The sequence below is a fragment of the Macaca nemestrina genome, chromosome 3 (assembly GCF_043159975.1).
Source record: "Macaca nemestrina isolate mMacNem1 chromosome 3, mMacNem.hap1, whole genome shotgun sequence".
NCBI classification, from domain to species: domain Eukaryota; kingdom Metazoa; phylum Chordata; class Mammalia; order Primates; family Cercopithecidae; genus Macaca; species Macaca nemestrina.
In genome coordinates this window covers 146,108,326-146,126,138 of record NC_092127.1, presented here as the reverse complement: position 1 = coordinate 146,126,138, position 17,813 = coordinate 146,108,326, and the positions used below count along the sequence as shown (strand labels likewise).

Sequence of the window (17,813 nt, the reverse complement as noted above, 5' to 3'; positions counted from 1 at the left end):
TGTTCTATAGGTGGTTGAGAGCACCAGGCCTGGCAAGAAGGTCTGGTTAGGAGAAACAAGCTCTGCATATGGAGGCGGAGCGCCCTTGCTATCCGACACCTTTGCAGCTGGCTTTATGTGAGTGAAGCAGCGCTGGCCTTAGGGGTCAGAGTGCAGCTCTTCTCCATCCTTCTATTCCACTGAAATAGCTCCCCAGCCAAAAAGCAGATCAAAGACAGTTTCAGTGACTGAGCCCCAAAATTCATGCCAGATTTTGCAAGAAAATGATTTACTAAAGCTTGATGGACATCTTTGACAAGGGTCCTAAATTAATCACTATAAGGATAAATTGTTTTAGAAATTTTGTCCTTTAATTATGGCCCATAAATATGTCAAGTAGTCCTTCCTCTAAAGAAGTACATTGTAAAATAATGCATATAGCCGGATATGGTATTTTCCTGTAATCCCAACACTTTGGGAGGCCAAGGTGGGAGGACTGCTTGAGCCCAGGAGTTTGAGGCTGCAGTGAGTTATGATGGTGCCACTGCATTCTAGCCTGGGCAACAGAGTGAGACCGTGTCTTTTTTTTTTTCCCTCTGTCACCCAGGTTGGAGGGCAGTGTCACGATCTCACCTCACTGCAACCTCTGCCTCTCGGGTTCAAGCGATTCTCCTGCCTCAGCATCCTGAGTAGCTGGGACTACAGAATTATCACCTCGCTGGGCTAATTTTTATATTTTTAGTAGAAACGGGATTTTGCCATGTTGCCCAGGCTGATCTGAAACCCCTGAGCTCAAGTGATCTGCCCACCTCAGCCTTCCAAAGTGCTGAGATTACAGACATGAGCCACCACGCCTGGCCACACCCTGTCTCTTAAAAAAAAAATGCAAGTTAGAGCATATTACAGCTTTGTCTCTCAGGAGGATACTTAGTGTATGTAGCTATAATTCATAGATTCCCAAGAAGTTTAAGCCTAAAATATGAGGTCCCACCAGAGGAGGTATCATTGAATTTAAAGATTTATTAAATCATCTCATTATCCAACACGACAAACTTGATTGCTTTAAAATACTGGTTTGGTTACATTTAGTAACTCTGTTAGTGCTTTTAATCTATAGTGCTATATCCTCACATTGAGATTTGTTTCTCGGCTGGGCGAGGTGGCTCATGTCTGTAATCCCAGCACTTTGGGAGGTCGAGGCGGGCGGATCACAAGGTCAGGAGTTCGAGACCATCCTGGCTAACATGGTGAAACCCCGTCTCTACTAAAAATACAAAAAATTAGCCAGGCGTGGCGGCGTGCACCTGTAGTCCCAGCTACTCAGAAGGCTAAGGCAGGAGAATGGTGTGAACCCGGTGAGCCGAGATTGTGCCACTGCACTCCAGCCTGGGAGACAGAGCGAGACTCTGTCCCAAAAAAAAAAAAAAAAAAAAAAGAAAGAAAGCGAGATTTGTTTCTGTTTTCTCTTCCATCTTCATTCTTTTTTCTCTCATCCTCATTCTTATAAGCCTAGAATAAACCGCAAATCCTTTATGCCCATGGAAGCATGAGGAATAAAGAATGGAGATGTTTGTTTTGCCATTAACTAAAGATCTGGGGTGTCGGGGAGAGGGGGATAGAGAAGGAGCAGTGGAAAGAGGTGCCCATAATAGCTTAGGTGCAATTCTGCTTATTTTACATTTTACCCTTGCTGACGGCAACTTTTTCTTCAGCCCTCACACATTGTTTGTGCAGGGACCTCATAGGACCAGGAGTTGTCTATAGGGGTGGGAATTTGTCTACTTTGCTTTGTGGAAGTTGTCTCACCCTGAAAGGGATACCTCTAGCATGGTAACAGTCTTCTCGGATTTGTTATCGTATGGAAAGATGTAAAGGGAGGGATTCTGCTGCTGCTGCTGCTGCTGCATGCAGTTGCCATTTCATTTAAATGACTTATTTATAATTGATGACACTTTTCTGGCTTCCTGATAATTCCTCCCTCAAAGATGAATAAATCAGAACCAGACATGATGGCACACACCTGTGGTCCTGTAACCGCCCAACGGATTCACCTTGCCTGCTGTCTAAATAGAGCCGATTATCAAGACAGGAATTGCCATGGAGAAAGAGTAATTTATGCAGAGCCAGCTGTGCAGGAGACCAGAGTTTTACTATTACTCAAATCAGTCTCCCCAAACATTTGAGGATCAGAGTTTTTAAGGATAATTTGGCGGGTAGGGGCTTAGGAAGTGGAGAGTGCTGATTGGTCAGGTTGACGATAGACTCATAGGGAGTGGAAGTGAGTTTTTCTTGCTGTCTTCTGTTCCTGGATGGGATGGCAGAACTGGTTGGGCCAGATTACCAGTCTGGGTGGTCTCAACTGATCCATCCAGTTCAGGGTCTGCGAGATATTTCAAGTGCTGATCTTAGGTTTTTACAACAGTGATGTTATCCCCAGGAACAATTTGGGAAGGTTCACACTCTTGGAGCCACCGTAATCTCTAATGTTGTAGCTAATTTGTTAGTCCTGCAAAGGTAGACTGGTCCCCAGGCAAGAAGGGGGTCTTTTCAGAAAAGGGCTATTATCAATTTTGTTTCAGAGTCAAACCATGAACTGAATTTCTTCCCAAAGTTAGTTCAGCCTACACCCAGGAATGAACAAGGACAGCTGAAAGGTCAGAAGCAAGATGGAGTCAATTAGGTCTGATCTCTTTCACTGTCAGAATTTCCTCAGTTATAATTTCTGCAAAGGCGGTTTCAGTCTCAGCTACTTGGGAGGCTGAGACAGGAGGATCACTGGAGCCCAGGAGTTTGAGGTTGCAGAGAGCTATGATCACGCCACTGCACTCCAGCCTGGGCAACAGAGTGAGACCCTGTCTCTAAATAAATAAATAAATAAATAAATAAATAAATAAATAAAATCAAGATGGTGTGCAATTAGAATTGAGCAATTTTGTTTCCAAACCTGAAGAAAGCTTGGTCTCGCTCTGTCCCAGGTGGCTGGATAAATTGGGCCTGTCAGCCCGAATGGGAATAGAAGTGGTGATGAGGCAAGTATTCTTTGGAGCCGGAAACTACCATTTAGTGGATGAAAACTTCGATCCTTTACCTGTAAGTGACCATTATTTTCCTAATTCTAGTAGAGCAGATTAAAGTCAACTCAGGACCCCTGGTGTTAACCTCCTATGAATAGTCAATCCTCTCAGTAACTAGCCAAATCATGAGATGATGAATTAGAAGGAGCCTTAGATATCAACCAATCTAATATTTTTTGTGTGTGTTTGAAGAGAAGAAATCAAGAGCTAGGAATAACTTTTTAAATGTAAGCCATTTGCGGTATAGTGTGGATTTTGTTTAAAAGGGGATAATTTGAAATTTTATGACTCATTATATAAGATAAAACAAGTTGGATTTTTAAATATTTTACAAAGTAAATCAAAGTTATAATTGCCTACAGTAATGCAAAGCTTCAAAACATTTTTTGTTATGAAATTGTGATTTATTTAACCTTAAAATGAGCCAGTACCATGTATTTGCTTAAAAATCTCATGCTAAGAATTTACTATTTTGTTAATATTCTTCAAGATATTTATGAATAAAGTCTCATGTCTAATCCTTCCTCCAACCTCATCTGGTGCTAAATCAGGAAATGTTTCTTCCCAAAAAGCCTTGTGGAAGATCTGTATGTCTAAATATATGTCAGGGATAATACAGATGTAGCCCTGAGAAGCATGACCTTGATTTTTATAGTCTAAAATGTCATTTGCAGATATCTATTTTCTAAGAATAATTCCTAAAATAATTATTTGAATGTTGTAGGAAAGCTAAGAAATTTTGCAGAAAGCCTATGTGAAAATATAAGCTAGGCTTTTGTGGTTTGTGGATAGACTTCCCAACAAAATTGCTTTTTATCTATAGTGGCCCAAGCTTGTGGAACATATTACTCATCCTTTTTAAGAAAATTCTTCGAAAAGTGACCTTGCAAAAATGGAATTTATCTTTCCCCAAGTATATTCTGTCATCTATAGAGTTAAACTAAGCATAGTAATTTCACTAGACAAACATTCAAAATCTACTCCTCACCTTTTTATCTCATCCAAATTTTCCCAGGGCCCAGACATAAACCTTTGCCTTACAAACTCTTTGTATATGCACTAAATATGCTTCTCCTTCAAGGTTCTCAATCAGATAGAAAAAGGTACAAGAGTAAATGGTACCCTTGACACTTGTACATCCAAGGGGATTAGGCTTAAACTCACTCTACATGTCTGTGAATTTATTTTATTTGCATGACAGTCCTGTGAGGTGGCAAGGCAGGTATCTTGGATCCATTTTTTAGATAAGGAAGTTTAAATTAAGAAGAGGTTACCTGATTTACAGGAAGCCACACTGTAGTCCTACGTTACTCTTAAAACTCCCATTCAAATCTTGCCTCTGAGGCCCGCACACTTTCTACCCTACCAGTCATTGACCCATGCGTATGTCTCCTTTGAAAACATTGATTCCACTCTTGTCTCCAGTGAAAAAGTGGAATTTAAGCAGAGAAACGAAAGCCATTTGTCTTGTTAAATCTACTTTCCCTTTACTTTCAAGAAGGAAAGTTGGGGTACATGTTGAATGATGATTTATGTATTTATTTATTTATTATTTTTAAAATTGAGACAAGGTCTCACTGTATTATGCAGGCTGGTCTTGAACTCCTGGGCTCAAGTGATCCTCCCACCTCAGCCTCCCAGTGTTGGGATTACAGGCATGAACCATTGTGCCTGCCACCGATCCGTGGTTTTTTAAGAAAAACTTTTACTATAGAAAATTTTAATCATATACAAAATACAGAGGAAAGTATATGAACCCATTTTAGGAGACTAGAATATGCCACCCCAAAATATGCCACTTTGGCATAAGGATTATTTTGAGCTGAAGGCAACTGGGAAGAAACACATAGAAGAAAAGTTCTGTGTCCTCTTCCATTTGCTTAAAAGCAGGACATAAAATTTAAAAGTCCCCCTCCTTCCCTTTCTACCAGGAAAAACAAGAGTTAATCACTGAAGATAACTTCAGACCCTTATCAGTCTAAAGATGGCACTAGAAGAAACTATATTACATACTCATTTATTTTCCTTCCCACAACTTGCCACCCCTAGAGACTCAAAATCCTTTTCCTTTGTCATGTCTCTTGTCCAAAAATGTATTGTTCTTTCTTAAAGATGCTATATAAGCTGGAGTTCTAAGCCACCTTTTTGAAAATTACTTGTTCTGTATATATATACATACAGAAAATATATTTTCTGTATATATATATATGCACATATACACTTATATATATAAAATATATATACATATATTTCTCCATTTATATATACATGTATATATAAAATACACATGTTAATACACTTATGTTTGTTTTTCTCCTGTTTTCTGTCTTGTTACAGAGATCCATCCCAACTAAGAACTAACAGTAGAAGGAAAATTATATTTTCCTCCTGCATACTTTGATCTTGTTTGATCCATAATCCTTCCCACTTTTCACCTCCTACCTATTAGATTACTTTGAAGCAAATTTCAGATATATTACTTTATCTATATATATTTCAGTATGTGCTAGGTGTGGTGGTTCACACCTGTAATCCCAACATTTTGGGAAGCTGAGGCAGGAGGATCACTTGAGCCCAGGAATTCAAGACCAGCTTTGGCAACAAAGTGAGACCCCCTCGTCTCTATGAAAAATCAAAAAGTTATCTGGGCATGGTGGCACATGCCTGTGGTCCCAGCTACATGAGAGGCTGAGGCAGGAGGATCGCTTGAGCCCAGGAGGTTGAGGCTGCAGTGAGCTACGTTCACACCACTGCACTCCAGCCTGGGTGACGGGGTGAGACCTTGTCTCAAAAAAATATATATATATATATATTTTTTTTTTAGTATGTATCATTTTTATAAAAACACACTATTTTATCATACTTTAAATATTAACAATAATTCCTTAGTATCACCAAATATTTTGTCAGTGTCTTATATTTTCCTTATTATCTAAAATATTGTTGATAGTTTATTCAAATCCAAACAAGGTTCATATATTGCATTTGGTTGATTTGTCTCTTAAGTTTGTTCATCTTTAAGTTCTTCCTCCCTTTCTTTCATCTCTTGTAATTTATTAATGTGAAAAAACAGGTAATTTGTTCTATAGTATTTCCTACATTCTGAAGTTTGCTAAATTTATTCGTGTGATATCATTTAGCATGTTCCTCTGTCCCCTATGTTTCCTGTAAACTAGTAGTTATACCTAGAAGCTTGAGTTTATTCAGGTTGTTTTTTTGTTTGTTTGTATGTTGCAAGAATGCTTTATTATGTGCTTCTGGAAGCACATAATGTCTGGTTGTGTCTGGTTTTGATCTTGGTAGCTAGTGATGACCATTGCCTAATCCATTACTTCATTGGGGTGGGGGAATAAGGTTTTAAATGAATTTTTTTTTCTTTTATTTTGAGACAGTGTCTCATTTAGTTTCCCAGGCTGGAGTGCAGTGGCGCAATTATGGCTAACTGCAGCCTCGACCCCCTGGGCTCAGGTGATCTTCCCACCTCAGCCTCCTGAGTACCTGGAACTACAGGTGCACACCACCATACCTGGCTAATTTTTTGTATTTTTTGTAGAGAAGGGGTTTCATCATGTTTCCCAGACTGATCTTGAACTCCTGGGTTCAAGCAATCTACCCACTTCAGCCTCCCAAAATTCTGGGATTACACTTTGGCCACTGTGTCTGGCCTAAATGAAATTATTTGTCTCTTAGACAAAAGTTTTACTTTAAAAATTTGTCTTTGTGAGTGTGTACGTGTGTGTGTGTGTGTGTGTGTGTGTGTGTGTGTCTAAAAGTTTGGCTTTGAGCTTTGCTTTGAATTCTCAGATGAACGATAACCAAGGATACCTAAACTCTGATCATTCTTGACAGATATGCCCTAGAGGATATGGCCTTTTGAATTGTGTCCTCCAGTGCTAAACAGCAGCAAGCAAGATACTGCTGTCAGATTCATGGTGGTCACATGTGAGGAAAAAAAAGATGAATCCTATTTAAATGCTCCCAGGATAACAGTGATACTATTTGTAGGATAACTATTTGCTTGCCACTGGTTTTCTTAAATAAGGAAGTAAGTAAAGATCTATTTTTGTCTCCAACCACCACAACAAGGATTATTGGCTATCTCTTCTGTTCAAGAAATTGGTGGGCACCAAAGTGTTAATGGCAAGTGTGAAAGGCCCAAAGAGAAGGAACCTTCGAGTATACCTTCATTGCACAAACACTGACAAGTAAGTATGAGACACACCCTTTACCAATCATCAAGTTTTAGTGGGTAAGCACGTAACTTTACTCAAACACCCTGTTGCATGTATCTATACATTGCATAAGTGTAGGCGGTTGCAGTTTAGTAAAGTTTTATACAACGATTTTATTTTATTTTATTTTTAAAAGAAAAATGATACTTTTATTGTTGTTGTTTTTTGTCACCCAGGCTGGAGTGCAGTAGTGCAATGTCAGCTCACTGCAACTTCTGCCTCCCAGGTTCAAGTGATTCTTGAAGAGGAGAACAATAATAACAACAATATTATTTTCAAAAGTTGTGACCGCAGTTTCTGGAGTTGAGAAGACATAGAGATTTTTGTAGCCTCATACTCTTGCTTTAGGTAGCAAAAAATGTTCCTAAATCTCAGGAATATTCTCTAGATAGGTTTCAATCTATCATTCCTGATAAGACGATACTGAAATACTAATTCTAACCAAAAAAGACCATCTACCATTTCCAATTATTGGTGACTGGGAACTCTGTGGATAGTGAGGACCCCAGTGGGAAGTAGCAAGGGGAATGGTTTGAATGGATAAATTCATAAGAAACGTCAGTAGATTTAATGTTCTTATTTGTTTCAGTCTTTTTATAAGGTTAGGAAAAGCCCCTGTTTTATTGTTTATAATGTGAATTCACATGAACACATAAAATTTGCCTTTTACCTTCCTATGTCTGTAAATGGATAGTCTGGCTGGCTTCCTAGCAACCTAGCTGGCAGAGCTGTGAGGATCTCAGCGTGCTCTAGCCCAGACATTGGTAGCATGAAGGGCAATGTTTTTAATCATGTTTTCAAAATAGGACCACACTAGTGGTCTAATATGATCATAAAAGAAGGATACTAAGAGTGCCCACTGTCATTATGGATCCTAATACTTAGGATGCATTATGGATTGTCATTATGGATACTAATACTTAGGATTCCATTTGTAATTGAGTTTTAATTGCTTAAATTAATAAATATTTTTACTGAGTTAACCTCTTTGCTTTTAGTCCAATGTATAAAGAAGGAGATTTAACTCTGTATGCCATAAACCTCTATAATGTCACCAAGTACTTGCGGTTACCCTATCCTTTTTTTGACAAGCAAGTGGATAAATACCTTCTAAGACCTTTGGGACCTCATGGATTACTTTCCAAGTAAGTAATTTTCCTTGTTCATTCCAAACTTTCAATAAATTTATTGGTGTTTATCAGAACAGAGAGTTTGGACAGGGAGCAAAAGACAAAGTCAGCTATTTCAAGTTCTAATAATTCTTCATATTCAGGAAATTTATGTATGAATACTTACTAATATGAGTATAACTCACCCTAAGAGTCTAAAGCAAAAGGATGTGAACACAAACTAGCAGTTATCTTAGAGAATAAGTTTGCATTTCAAAATAACTTGACATATCAAGATCCACTCAACGCATTTAAATTATTTACTCTAAAAAGACATAATTCTTGGCAACACATTCACTAAAGCAAAATATACCTGTATATAATTGCTGTTAAAGGTATGTGGGTTGGTATAAAACGTCATACCATGTGAGATCAGTGTGATTCTTTTATAGCATTAATTTTTATTGGTTAGAGTAAGAAAAAGAATAGCTACAATGTACTTCTTAAGTAGATTCTCATATATTTTGGTTTCAAAAACCAATTATTGACTACATCTTATAAAAGCCTGTATTCAATGGAGTGCCAAAAATGACAATGAGTCTTGAAGATTTAGACATATAAATATTTTGAGGTTTCCGTTCAATGTATGTTGGAAGGAGTTCCTTTCTCATGACTACTCTCATATTGGAACATAAAAAGAGTTTACAGGCTTGGAGCAGTGGCTCACGCCTGTAATCCCAACACTTTGGGAAGCTGAGGCGGGCAGATCGCTTCAGCCCAGGAGTTCGAGACCAGCCTGGGCAATATGGTGAAACTCTCTCTACAAAAAAATACCAGAATTAGCCAGGCATGGTGGCGCGTGCCTGTAGTCCCAGCTACTTGGGAAGCTGAGGTGGGAGGATTGCTTGAGCCCAGGGGGTCATGGCTGCAGTGAGCTGTGATGGTGCCTCTGTCACCCAGGCTGGGTGACAGAGTGAGACCCTGTCTCAAAAATAAATAAATAAATATGAAGAGTTTACAAAATTCTCACCATCTCCTCCCATCTTTGCAAATGCCACATAAGTGATGTTTTCCAGGACTATTAGCCTCAGAACTTGAGGCAGTACAATAAGCTTGCTTTCTTCAAAGTCCTATCCCCCACAGACAAACATTATTAACACTGGGTACTGCTCTTTTATTTTTTTCCCTTCTATGCTTTATTTTACTATAACTATAATCATATAACACATAATAGGAAAAAGGCAGGGTTGGGGGAGAGATCCGGAAGTCTTCCCAAGAGCCTTTCCAACATAGCCTCTGTAGATACTTTTTCCTTTTTTTCTTTTTTTTTGAGACAGAGTCTCACTGTCGCCCAGGCTAGAATGCAATGGTGTGATCTAGGCTCACTGCAACCTCTGCCTCCCAGGTTCAAGCGATTCTCTCACCTCAGCCAGGATCCTTAGTACTTGGGATTACAGGCGCGCATCACCACGCCTGGCTAATTTTTGTATTTTTAGTAGAGATGAGGTTTCACCATATGGGCCAGGCTGGTCTTGAACTCCTGACCTCAGGTGATCCACCTGCCTTGGCCTCCCAAAGTGCTGGGATTACAGGCATGAGCCACCATTTCCTGGCCCCTTCGTAGACATTTTTAATGGGCCGTATGTTTTATAAAATACTACCATGATTTAGTTAACCATTTTCCTACTGTTTAAATATTTTCTTCCCCTTGTTGTAAATAATGCATTTTTGGGTAACAGATACTTTTTTCAATTTAGGTTCTGACCCTTTTTGAAATGGTTTTTTTTTTGGTTTTTTTGTTTTTTTTTTGTTTTTTTTTTTAGCATATTTGTGTTTGCTGCTGATAAAAAATAATTTTCTGAAGTAATTGAAAAACAGTTGTAGAGTTGGAAGCATCATAAGAGATCATTTTAGTCCAACTACCCATGGAAAGCCCTTCAGGGTGACTATTCTGTCTGGCAAGGATAAAGTGAGCCTCTCGGTGCCTTCACTTGCTGCTCTTAGTTCTGTTCTCTAGAGGAGAGGTTGGAAACTATACCTCATTCTTGTGGACAAGTTAGTTTGGAGGATTCCCCCCTCCCCTTTTTCTGGTAGGGGAGGTTGGCATGCACTTTGTGTTTTGTTTTTAGTTAATTGTCAGCATCGAAAAATTGACAGCTATTAAAATATCTGAATCTCCAGCTTTTCTTTAAAAATGGATACTATGGCAACTCTGGGCTTGCTTTCCTGACTAGCTGGAGTTGAATGGGGATTGTATACTTTAGACAGGTCATTCAGCTTTGCAGCTCTCTGCAGTCTCTTCCTGACCCTATTATCTTACATCTGTCCTACTGTTCTTGCACCTATCACTTTCTTGGCCTTTGTGTCACTTGAGTTTGCCACCCCTAATTTGGAGCAATGCTGAATACCTCATTTTCTCTGGAATAATTCCCAAGTGTTTGAAGGAAAATTGGATTGTCTTCACTTTAGGCTAACTATGACCAATTTCTCCAATGACTCTTCTTTTTGCTGTATTTAGTAGACCCTATTACTTTTTTTTTTTTTTTTTTTGAGGTGGAGTCTCGCTCTGTTGCCCAGGCTGGAGTGCAGTGGAGAGATCATGGCTCACTGCAACGTCTGCCTCCTAGTTCAAGAGATTCTCCTGCCTCAGCCTGCCGAGTAGCTGGGATTACAGGCACCCACCACCACACCTGGCTAATTTTTGTATTTTTCAAAGAGATGGGGTTTCACTATGTTGGCCAGGCTGGTCTCGAACTCCTGAACTCAAGTGATCCACCCACCTCGGCCTCCCAAAGTGCGGGGATTACCTCCGTGAGCCACCGTGCCCTGCCCCTATTACATTCTGATCACACATTTCATGTTTTATAATTGGAAAACTGGTGAAATTATAGACAATGTTTTATTCCCCTAAATTCTCTTTGATGAGTATATATTACTTATACTCTTCTTGTCTTTAAAATTTTGCAAAAAAGTATCCTAGATAAGTTTATGAGTGCACAGTCTGTATGCATGCTCGTATTAACAACCTCAGAGAGTTAAACAGCAGTCACCTTTAAAAATCATTACTATCATTATTATTATTTTTGAGGCAGGGGTATCATTCTGTCTCCCAGGCTGGAGTGTAGTGGTGCCATCACAGCTCACTGCAGCCACCACTGCCTGGGCTCAAGTGGTCCTTCCTCCTCAGCCTTCCGAGTATCTGAGACCACAGGCTTATGCTACCATACCTGGCTAATTTTTTAATTTTTTGTAGAGACAAGGTCTCATTATGTTGCCCAGGCTGGTCTCAAACTCCTAAGCTTAAGTGATCTTTCTCGGCCTCCCAAAGTGCTGGGATTACAGGCATGAATAACTGCACCCAGCCCTAAAAATTATTAGAGTTCTGCATAGTAAGTATTTAATAAATATTTAAATGAACTTTTTTTTTAAAAAAATAGAGACGAGGTCTCACTATATTGCCCAAGCTAGTCTTGAACTCCTGGACTCATGCAATCCTGCTGCCTTAGCCTCCCAAAGTGCTGGGATTACAGGCATGACCCACCTTATCTGGACTGAATGAACATACTTTTAACATAAAGGCAGTATTTTATATTTATCTCATAAATTTTGCCCAGCATCCCCACTTCTGCTGAATCTGTTGCTTGCTAATCACTTCTAGCTTCATTTCATCTGAAATTTGACAAACATCTTCTATTTCTTTGTCATCATGTTATTGACTTCAGAATATAAAATAAGACACTATACCCAAATTAAACCCCATCCTCATTGCCCAGCCTGATGTGAAAATAATCAGCATACATTAAGCTTACCCTTGATAGATGTGTAACATCTTTTAGATAAATGTACAGCTGATTAAACAATATAGCCTAATGGTATAATATCTTGCCCATCTACCTCGTCTTATCCACAGCAGGATTAATTCGCAATGACCAGATTTACCTTTAAACTTTGTAGCAAAATATCCTCTCCAAGAGCGTATCTAAAACTTTTGTGTGTACTCTTGCAAAGTTCTTAATTTCATGCAGAACAGGCTCTTAACACTGTCAGTTGGAGATATTTTCAAGACCTGTTTTTGTTTGTGGTTTCCTGATGATGGTCATGGCATTTCCTCCTTCTCCCCATCTAAAAATTGAGGTGATACAGGCTTTTAAACAAAACCAACTCATGTAGACTGAGTACAACTGCAATGCAGGCATGTTAGCCTCTGCCACAATCATGCACATGCTACTGATATGTCTTAAGTTACAGAACCCAGGACTGAGCATCTCATTAGGTCAAAATGGAAACCAGTTTTTCTGCTCACTGATGCTTAATGAGGACAGGGTGTGAGAGATTTTTTTAGGTGAAAAAATATATATAATAATGCTACATGGAAAAATATCTAACATTAGAGAATTAAGTAAATCATATACTCACACCATGGAATCCTGTGCAGACATTAAAATTAGGTAGTGGATGAATGTTTAATAGTGTGAGAAAAAGGATGTGCTGGGGCAGGGGGAAGAATCAAGTTTTAAGAAAATACAGTATACCCATACTTAAGTTAAAAAAAAAAAAAGGTGTGTACAGTGATGTGTTGCTTAATGATGGGGATACCTTCTGAGAAATGTGTCGATAGGTGATTTCATCCTTGTGTGAACATCATAGAGTGAACTTACACAAACCTAGACGGTCTAGCCTACTATGCATCCAGGCTATATGACTAGCCTGTGGCTCCTAGGCTACAAACCTGTAAAGCATGCTACTGTAGTGAATATACAAGTTACCATTGGGTTAAGTAGTTGTGTATCTAAACATATCTAAACATAGAAAACTAATGTGTTGTGCTACAATATTACAATGGCTATGATATTGCTAGGCAATAGGAATTATAATTTTATAATTTGATGGGAGCACGCTCATATATGCGGTCCGTAGTGGACCAAAACATCCTTATGTGGCATATGACTGTATACATGTACATTAAAAAATAGATGAAAGAATGGATATACATCAAAATGTTTAAAATGGTTATGGTGACTTAGGTTACTTTTTGTATATTTATCTGAGTAATAATAATGATGATAGATAATACTTTTATAGTGTTTACTATATAAAGGACACTGTTGTCAGTGTTCTACATACATTACATTACATGTATTACATAAATGATATAAATATAACTCTGACAGTAACTAATCTTATACATTCTCCGTTGTTTTTTTGGTTCTTTTTTTTTTTTTTTTCTGAGGCAGAATCTCACTCCACCGCCCAGGCTGGAGCGCAGTGGTGCAATCTCAGCTCACTGCAACCTCCGCCTCCCGGGTTCAAACAATTCTCATGTCTCAGCCTCCTGAGTAGCTGGGACTACAGGTGCACACCACCCACCACCATGCCCAGCTAATTTTTGTAGTTTTGGGTAGAGATGGAGTTTTGCCATGTTGGCCAGGCTGATCTTGAATTCCTGGCCTCAAGCGATCTGCCTGCCTCAGCCTCCCAGAGTGCTGGGATTACAGGTGTAAGCCACCATGCTCAGCCTAATCTTACAAGTTTTCAATATTTAAAGAGGGCTAACTTGGTTCACAATATAAAACATATTTGAGGAAAAGGGATATAAGCATCTTATTTAGAATTATGAAAATATCAATAGATCTACAGCTGACTAAAACTTTTCTTCATAAGCTCTTGTCCATATTTTTTTGCTTCTGTGAATATGCATTAATTTGATTTAAATAATAATAAGTGTGTATAAGAAATAACATTTTTCCTTAATTTTTAAAAACATTCAACAGTTTTTAATTTGAATTCCAATAGTGAAATACATAGGAAATATAAAATGTTCTGTAGTTTAGCCAAATTGTTTTTGGTTCACCACAGCATTCTACCAAAATTTCTTAATAATAGTAAGAAAATGAATGCATTACCTCTGGCGGGGAGAGGGGAGTTAGACAGTTTATGGGCGTAGTTACAAGTGAGAAATTTCATTGGCTACCATTTATGCTAAATTCATAGAAACTGCATTCTATTCTACATATCTATTTGCTTTATATGGAAATAGTTTCAATTATTGGCCATTAAATAAAATAGCCACCATTCCAGAAGGTGTGTCATGTTTATCCTTTTAATACCGCCATCATATTGCCTAGTATAGATTGTGTGTGTTCCATTTTCTGTAATGGGCCAGACAGTAAGTATTTCTGGCTTTGGGGTCCATATGGTCTCTATCATAACTACTCAAAAGATTATCTAGTCAAATGCCTAACTGATACAGTGTTGAAATACAAGTTATATAATATAGGCTGCCACACACACACACAAAAGTTTATTTGGTCTAATAAAGATTTCACGACTTTTGTAGGGGATAGGTGGGGCTTGCGCCACTTTGTTAACTCGGTGTATCTTTCCCCTTTGCAGAGCTGTCCAACTCAATGGTCAAACTCTAAAGATGGTGGATGATCAAACCTTACCACCTTTAATGGAAAAACCTCTCCGGCCAGGAAGTTCACTGGGCTTGCCAGCTTTCTCATATAGTTTTTTTGTGATAAGAAATGCCAAAGTTGCTGCTTGCGTCTGAAAATAAAATATACTAGTCCTGACACTGAATTTTTCAAGTGTACTAAGAGTAAAGCAACTCAAGTTATAGGAAAGGAAGCAGATACCTTACAAAGCAACTAGTGGGTGCTTGAGAGACACTGGGACACTCTCAGTGCTAGATTTAGCACAGTATTTTGATCTCTCTAGGTAGAACACTGCTAATAATAATAGCTAATAATACCTTGTTCCAAATACTGCTTAGCATTTTGCATGTTTTACTTTTATGTAAAGTTTTGTTTTATTTTTTATTTATTTATTTATTTTGAGACAGAGTCTCTCTCTGTCACCCAGGCTAGAGTGCTGTGGTGCAATCTTGGCTCACTGCAACTTCAAGCAATTCTCCTGCTTCAGCCTCCTGAGTAGCCAGGATAATAGGAATGTGCCATCACACCCAGTTACTTTCTGTATTTTTTGTAGAGATGGAGTTATGCCATATTGGCCAAGCTGGTCTCCAACTCCTGTTCTCAAGTGATCCACCCACCTCAGCCTCTCAAAGTGCTGGGATTGCAGGCGTGAGCCACCACACCCAGCAGTGTTTTATTTTTGAGACAGGCCCTCACTCTGTTGCCCAGGCTGGAGTGCAGTGGTGCAATCTTAGTTCACTGCAGCCTTTTAACTCCTGGGCACAAGTCATCCGCCTGCTTAGCCTTGCAAGTGGCTAGGACCACAGACACATGCCGTCACACTTAGCTATTTTTAAAAATTTTTTTGTAGAGATGGGGTCTCGCTATGTTACCCAAGCTGGTCCTGAACTCCTGGACTCAATTGATCCTCCCACCTTGGCCTTCCAGGTGCTGGGATTTCTTTGGGAGTACAACATGGTACAGCAGGAGATCATTTGATGTTACCTCTATGCAGTATTGCTAGTCAGTGAAAGACTTTAATACCTGTGGGGACAGCGATTAGCCACCGCACCCAGTCTTTATTTAAAGTTATTAAAAATGGCTGGGCACAGTGGCTCACACCTGTAATCCTAGCACTTTGGGAGGCGGAGGCAGACGAATCACCTGATGTCAGGAATTTGAGACCACCTGGCCAACATGGTGAAACCCCATCTCTACTAAAAAATACAAAAATTAGCCGGGTGTGGTGGTGCACATCTGTAGTCCCAGCTACTTGGGAGGCTGGGGCAGTAGAATCGCTTGAACCCAGGAGGCAGAGGTTGCAGTGAGCCGAGATTGTGCCACTGCACTCCAGCCTGGGTGACAGAGCAAGACTCCATCTCAAAAAAACGAAAGTTATTAAAAATGTATGTGAATGCTCCTAATATGGCCAGGAAGCAAGGAAGTGAAGGATACATTATGAGTTTTAAGAAGGTGCTTAGCTGTATATTTATCTTTCAAAATGAATTAGAAGATTCTAGAATTCTTTCCTTCATGTGCCATCTCTACAGGCTCCCATCAGAAAAAGTGTACTGCCATTACCGTGAAACTGGTTGTAAAAGAGAAACTATCTATTTGCACCTTAAAAGAGAGCTAGATTTTGCTGATTTTCTTCTTTTGGTTTGTCTTTGTCAGCAATAATATGTGAGAGGACAGATTGTTAGATGTGATAGTATAAAAAATGATTAATGACAATTCAGAGGGGAAGACATTCTATAAACTTAAAATTACTATAAATGAAATTGATTCATCAAGAGGATAAATTTTAGAAAACACCCAATACCTTATAACCATCTGTTAATAGTTACTTTTTCTCTACCTTTAATCCTTGTTTCAGTTGGGAAGCTTTTGGCTGCAAGTAACAGAAACTCCTGATGCCAATGGCTTAAACAATAAGGAAATGTACATTCCCACATAACTAGATGTTCAAACAGGCCAGGCTCCAGCACTTCAGTATGTCACCAGGGATCTAGTTCTTCCCAGCTCTCTGCTTTGCCATCTTTAGTGTTGGCTTCATTCTCAGACTCTGGTAGCATGATGGCTGTACCTGTTCCAAGGGCCCCTTCAGACCTCATAGCAACCAGAAGAAGAAAATGAGTCATTTTTTAAATCTCCTTCATAGACTTGAATAACTCTTTTTCAGAGTTTCTCACAGCAAACCTCTCCTCATGTCTCCTCATGTCTTATTGTTTAGAAATGGGTAATGTGGCCATTTCACCAGTCACTGCCAACAACAATAAGGTTCCTATAATTGTCTCTGAGTAATCCTTTGGAATGGAGAGGGTGTTGGTCAGTCTACAAACTGGACACTGCAGTTCTACACTTTTTAGCAGTGACAAAATGTAATATTTTCCCCTCTTAAGGATTAATATTCTTTATATTTATGCCTGTTATGAATATAGTATCTTTTAAATTTTTTATTTTAATAGCTTTAGGGGTACACACTTTTTGGTTACAGGGGTGAATTGTATAGTGGTGAAGACTTGGCTTTTAGTGTACCTGTCATCTGAGTGATGTACATTGTACTCAATAGGTAATTTTTCATCCATTACCCCCCTCCATCCTCCTCTCTTCTGAGTCTCCAATGTCCATTATATCACTGTGTATGTCCTTGTGTACCTATAGCTGAGCTTCCACTTATAAGTGAGAACATGCAGTATTTGGTTTTCCATTCCTGAGTTACTTTCCTTAGGATAACAGCCCCCAGTTCCATCCAACTTGCTGCAAAATACATTATTTTATTCTTCTTTATGGCTGAGTAATAGTCCATGGTATATATATATACCACATTTTCTTTATCCATTCATCAGTTGATGGACACTTAGGTTAATTCCATTCAATTTAAGTACATTTGTAAGGAGCTAAAGCTGAAAATTAAATTTTAGATCTTTCAATACTCTTAAAGTTTATATGTAAGTGGTTTTTATATTTTCACATTTGAAATAAAGTAATTTTTATGACTTT

The 17,813-nt window shown here is 38.8% G+C and overlaps 1 protein-coding gene across 2 annotated transcripts in view; it reads left to right on the top strand.

Moving 5' to 3' along the window:
- The window catches only part of LOC105496865 (heparanase), a 43,787-nt gene extending 25,974 nt beyond the window's left edge, over window positions 1–17,813 (top strand). The window contains exons 8-12 of one of the 2 annotated variants that reach the window (XM_071093598.1): window positions 11–117; window positions 2,955–3,069; window positions 7,140–7,258; window positions 8,284–8,430; window positions 14,788–17,813. In XM_071093598.1, the coding sequence (XP_070949699.1) occupies window positions 11–117; window positions 2,955–3,069; window positions 7,140–7,258; window positions 8,284–8,430; window positions 14,788–14,947 (648 nt within the window). In that variant the 3' untranslated portion in view covers window positions 14,948–17,813. The remainder of the gene's footprint in view (window positions 1–10; window positions 118–2,954; window positions 3,070–7,139; window positions 7,259–8,283; window positions 8,431–14,787) is intronic. The other variant, XM_071093599.1, reaches the window with a different exon arrangement.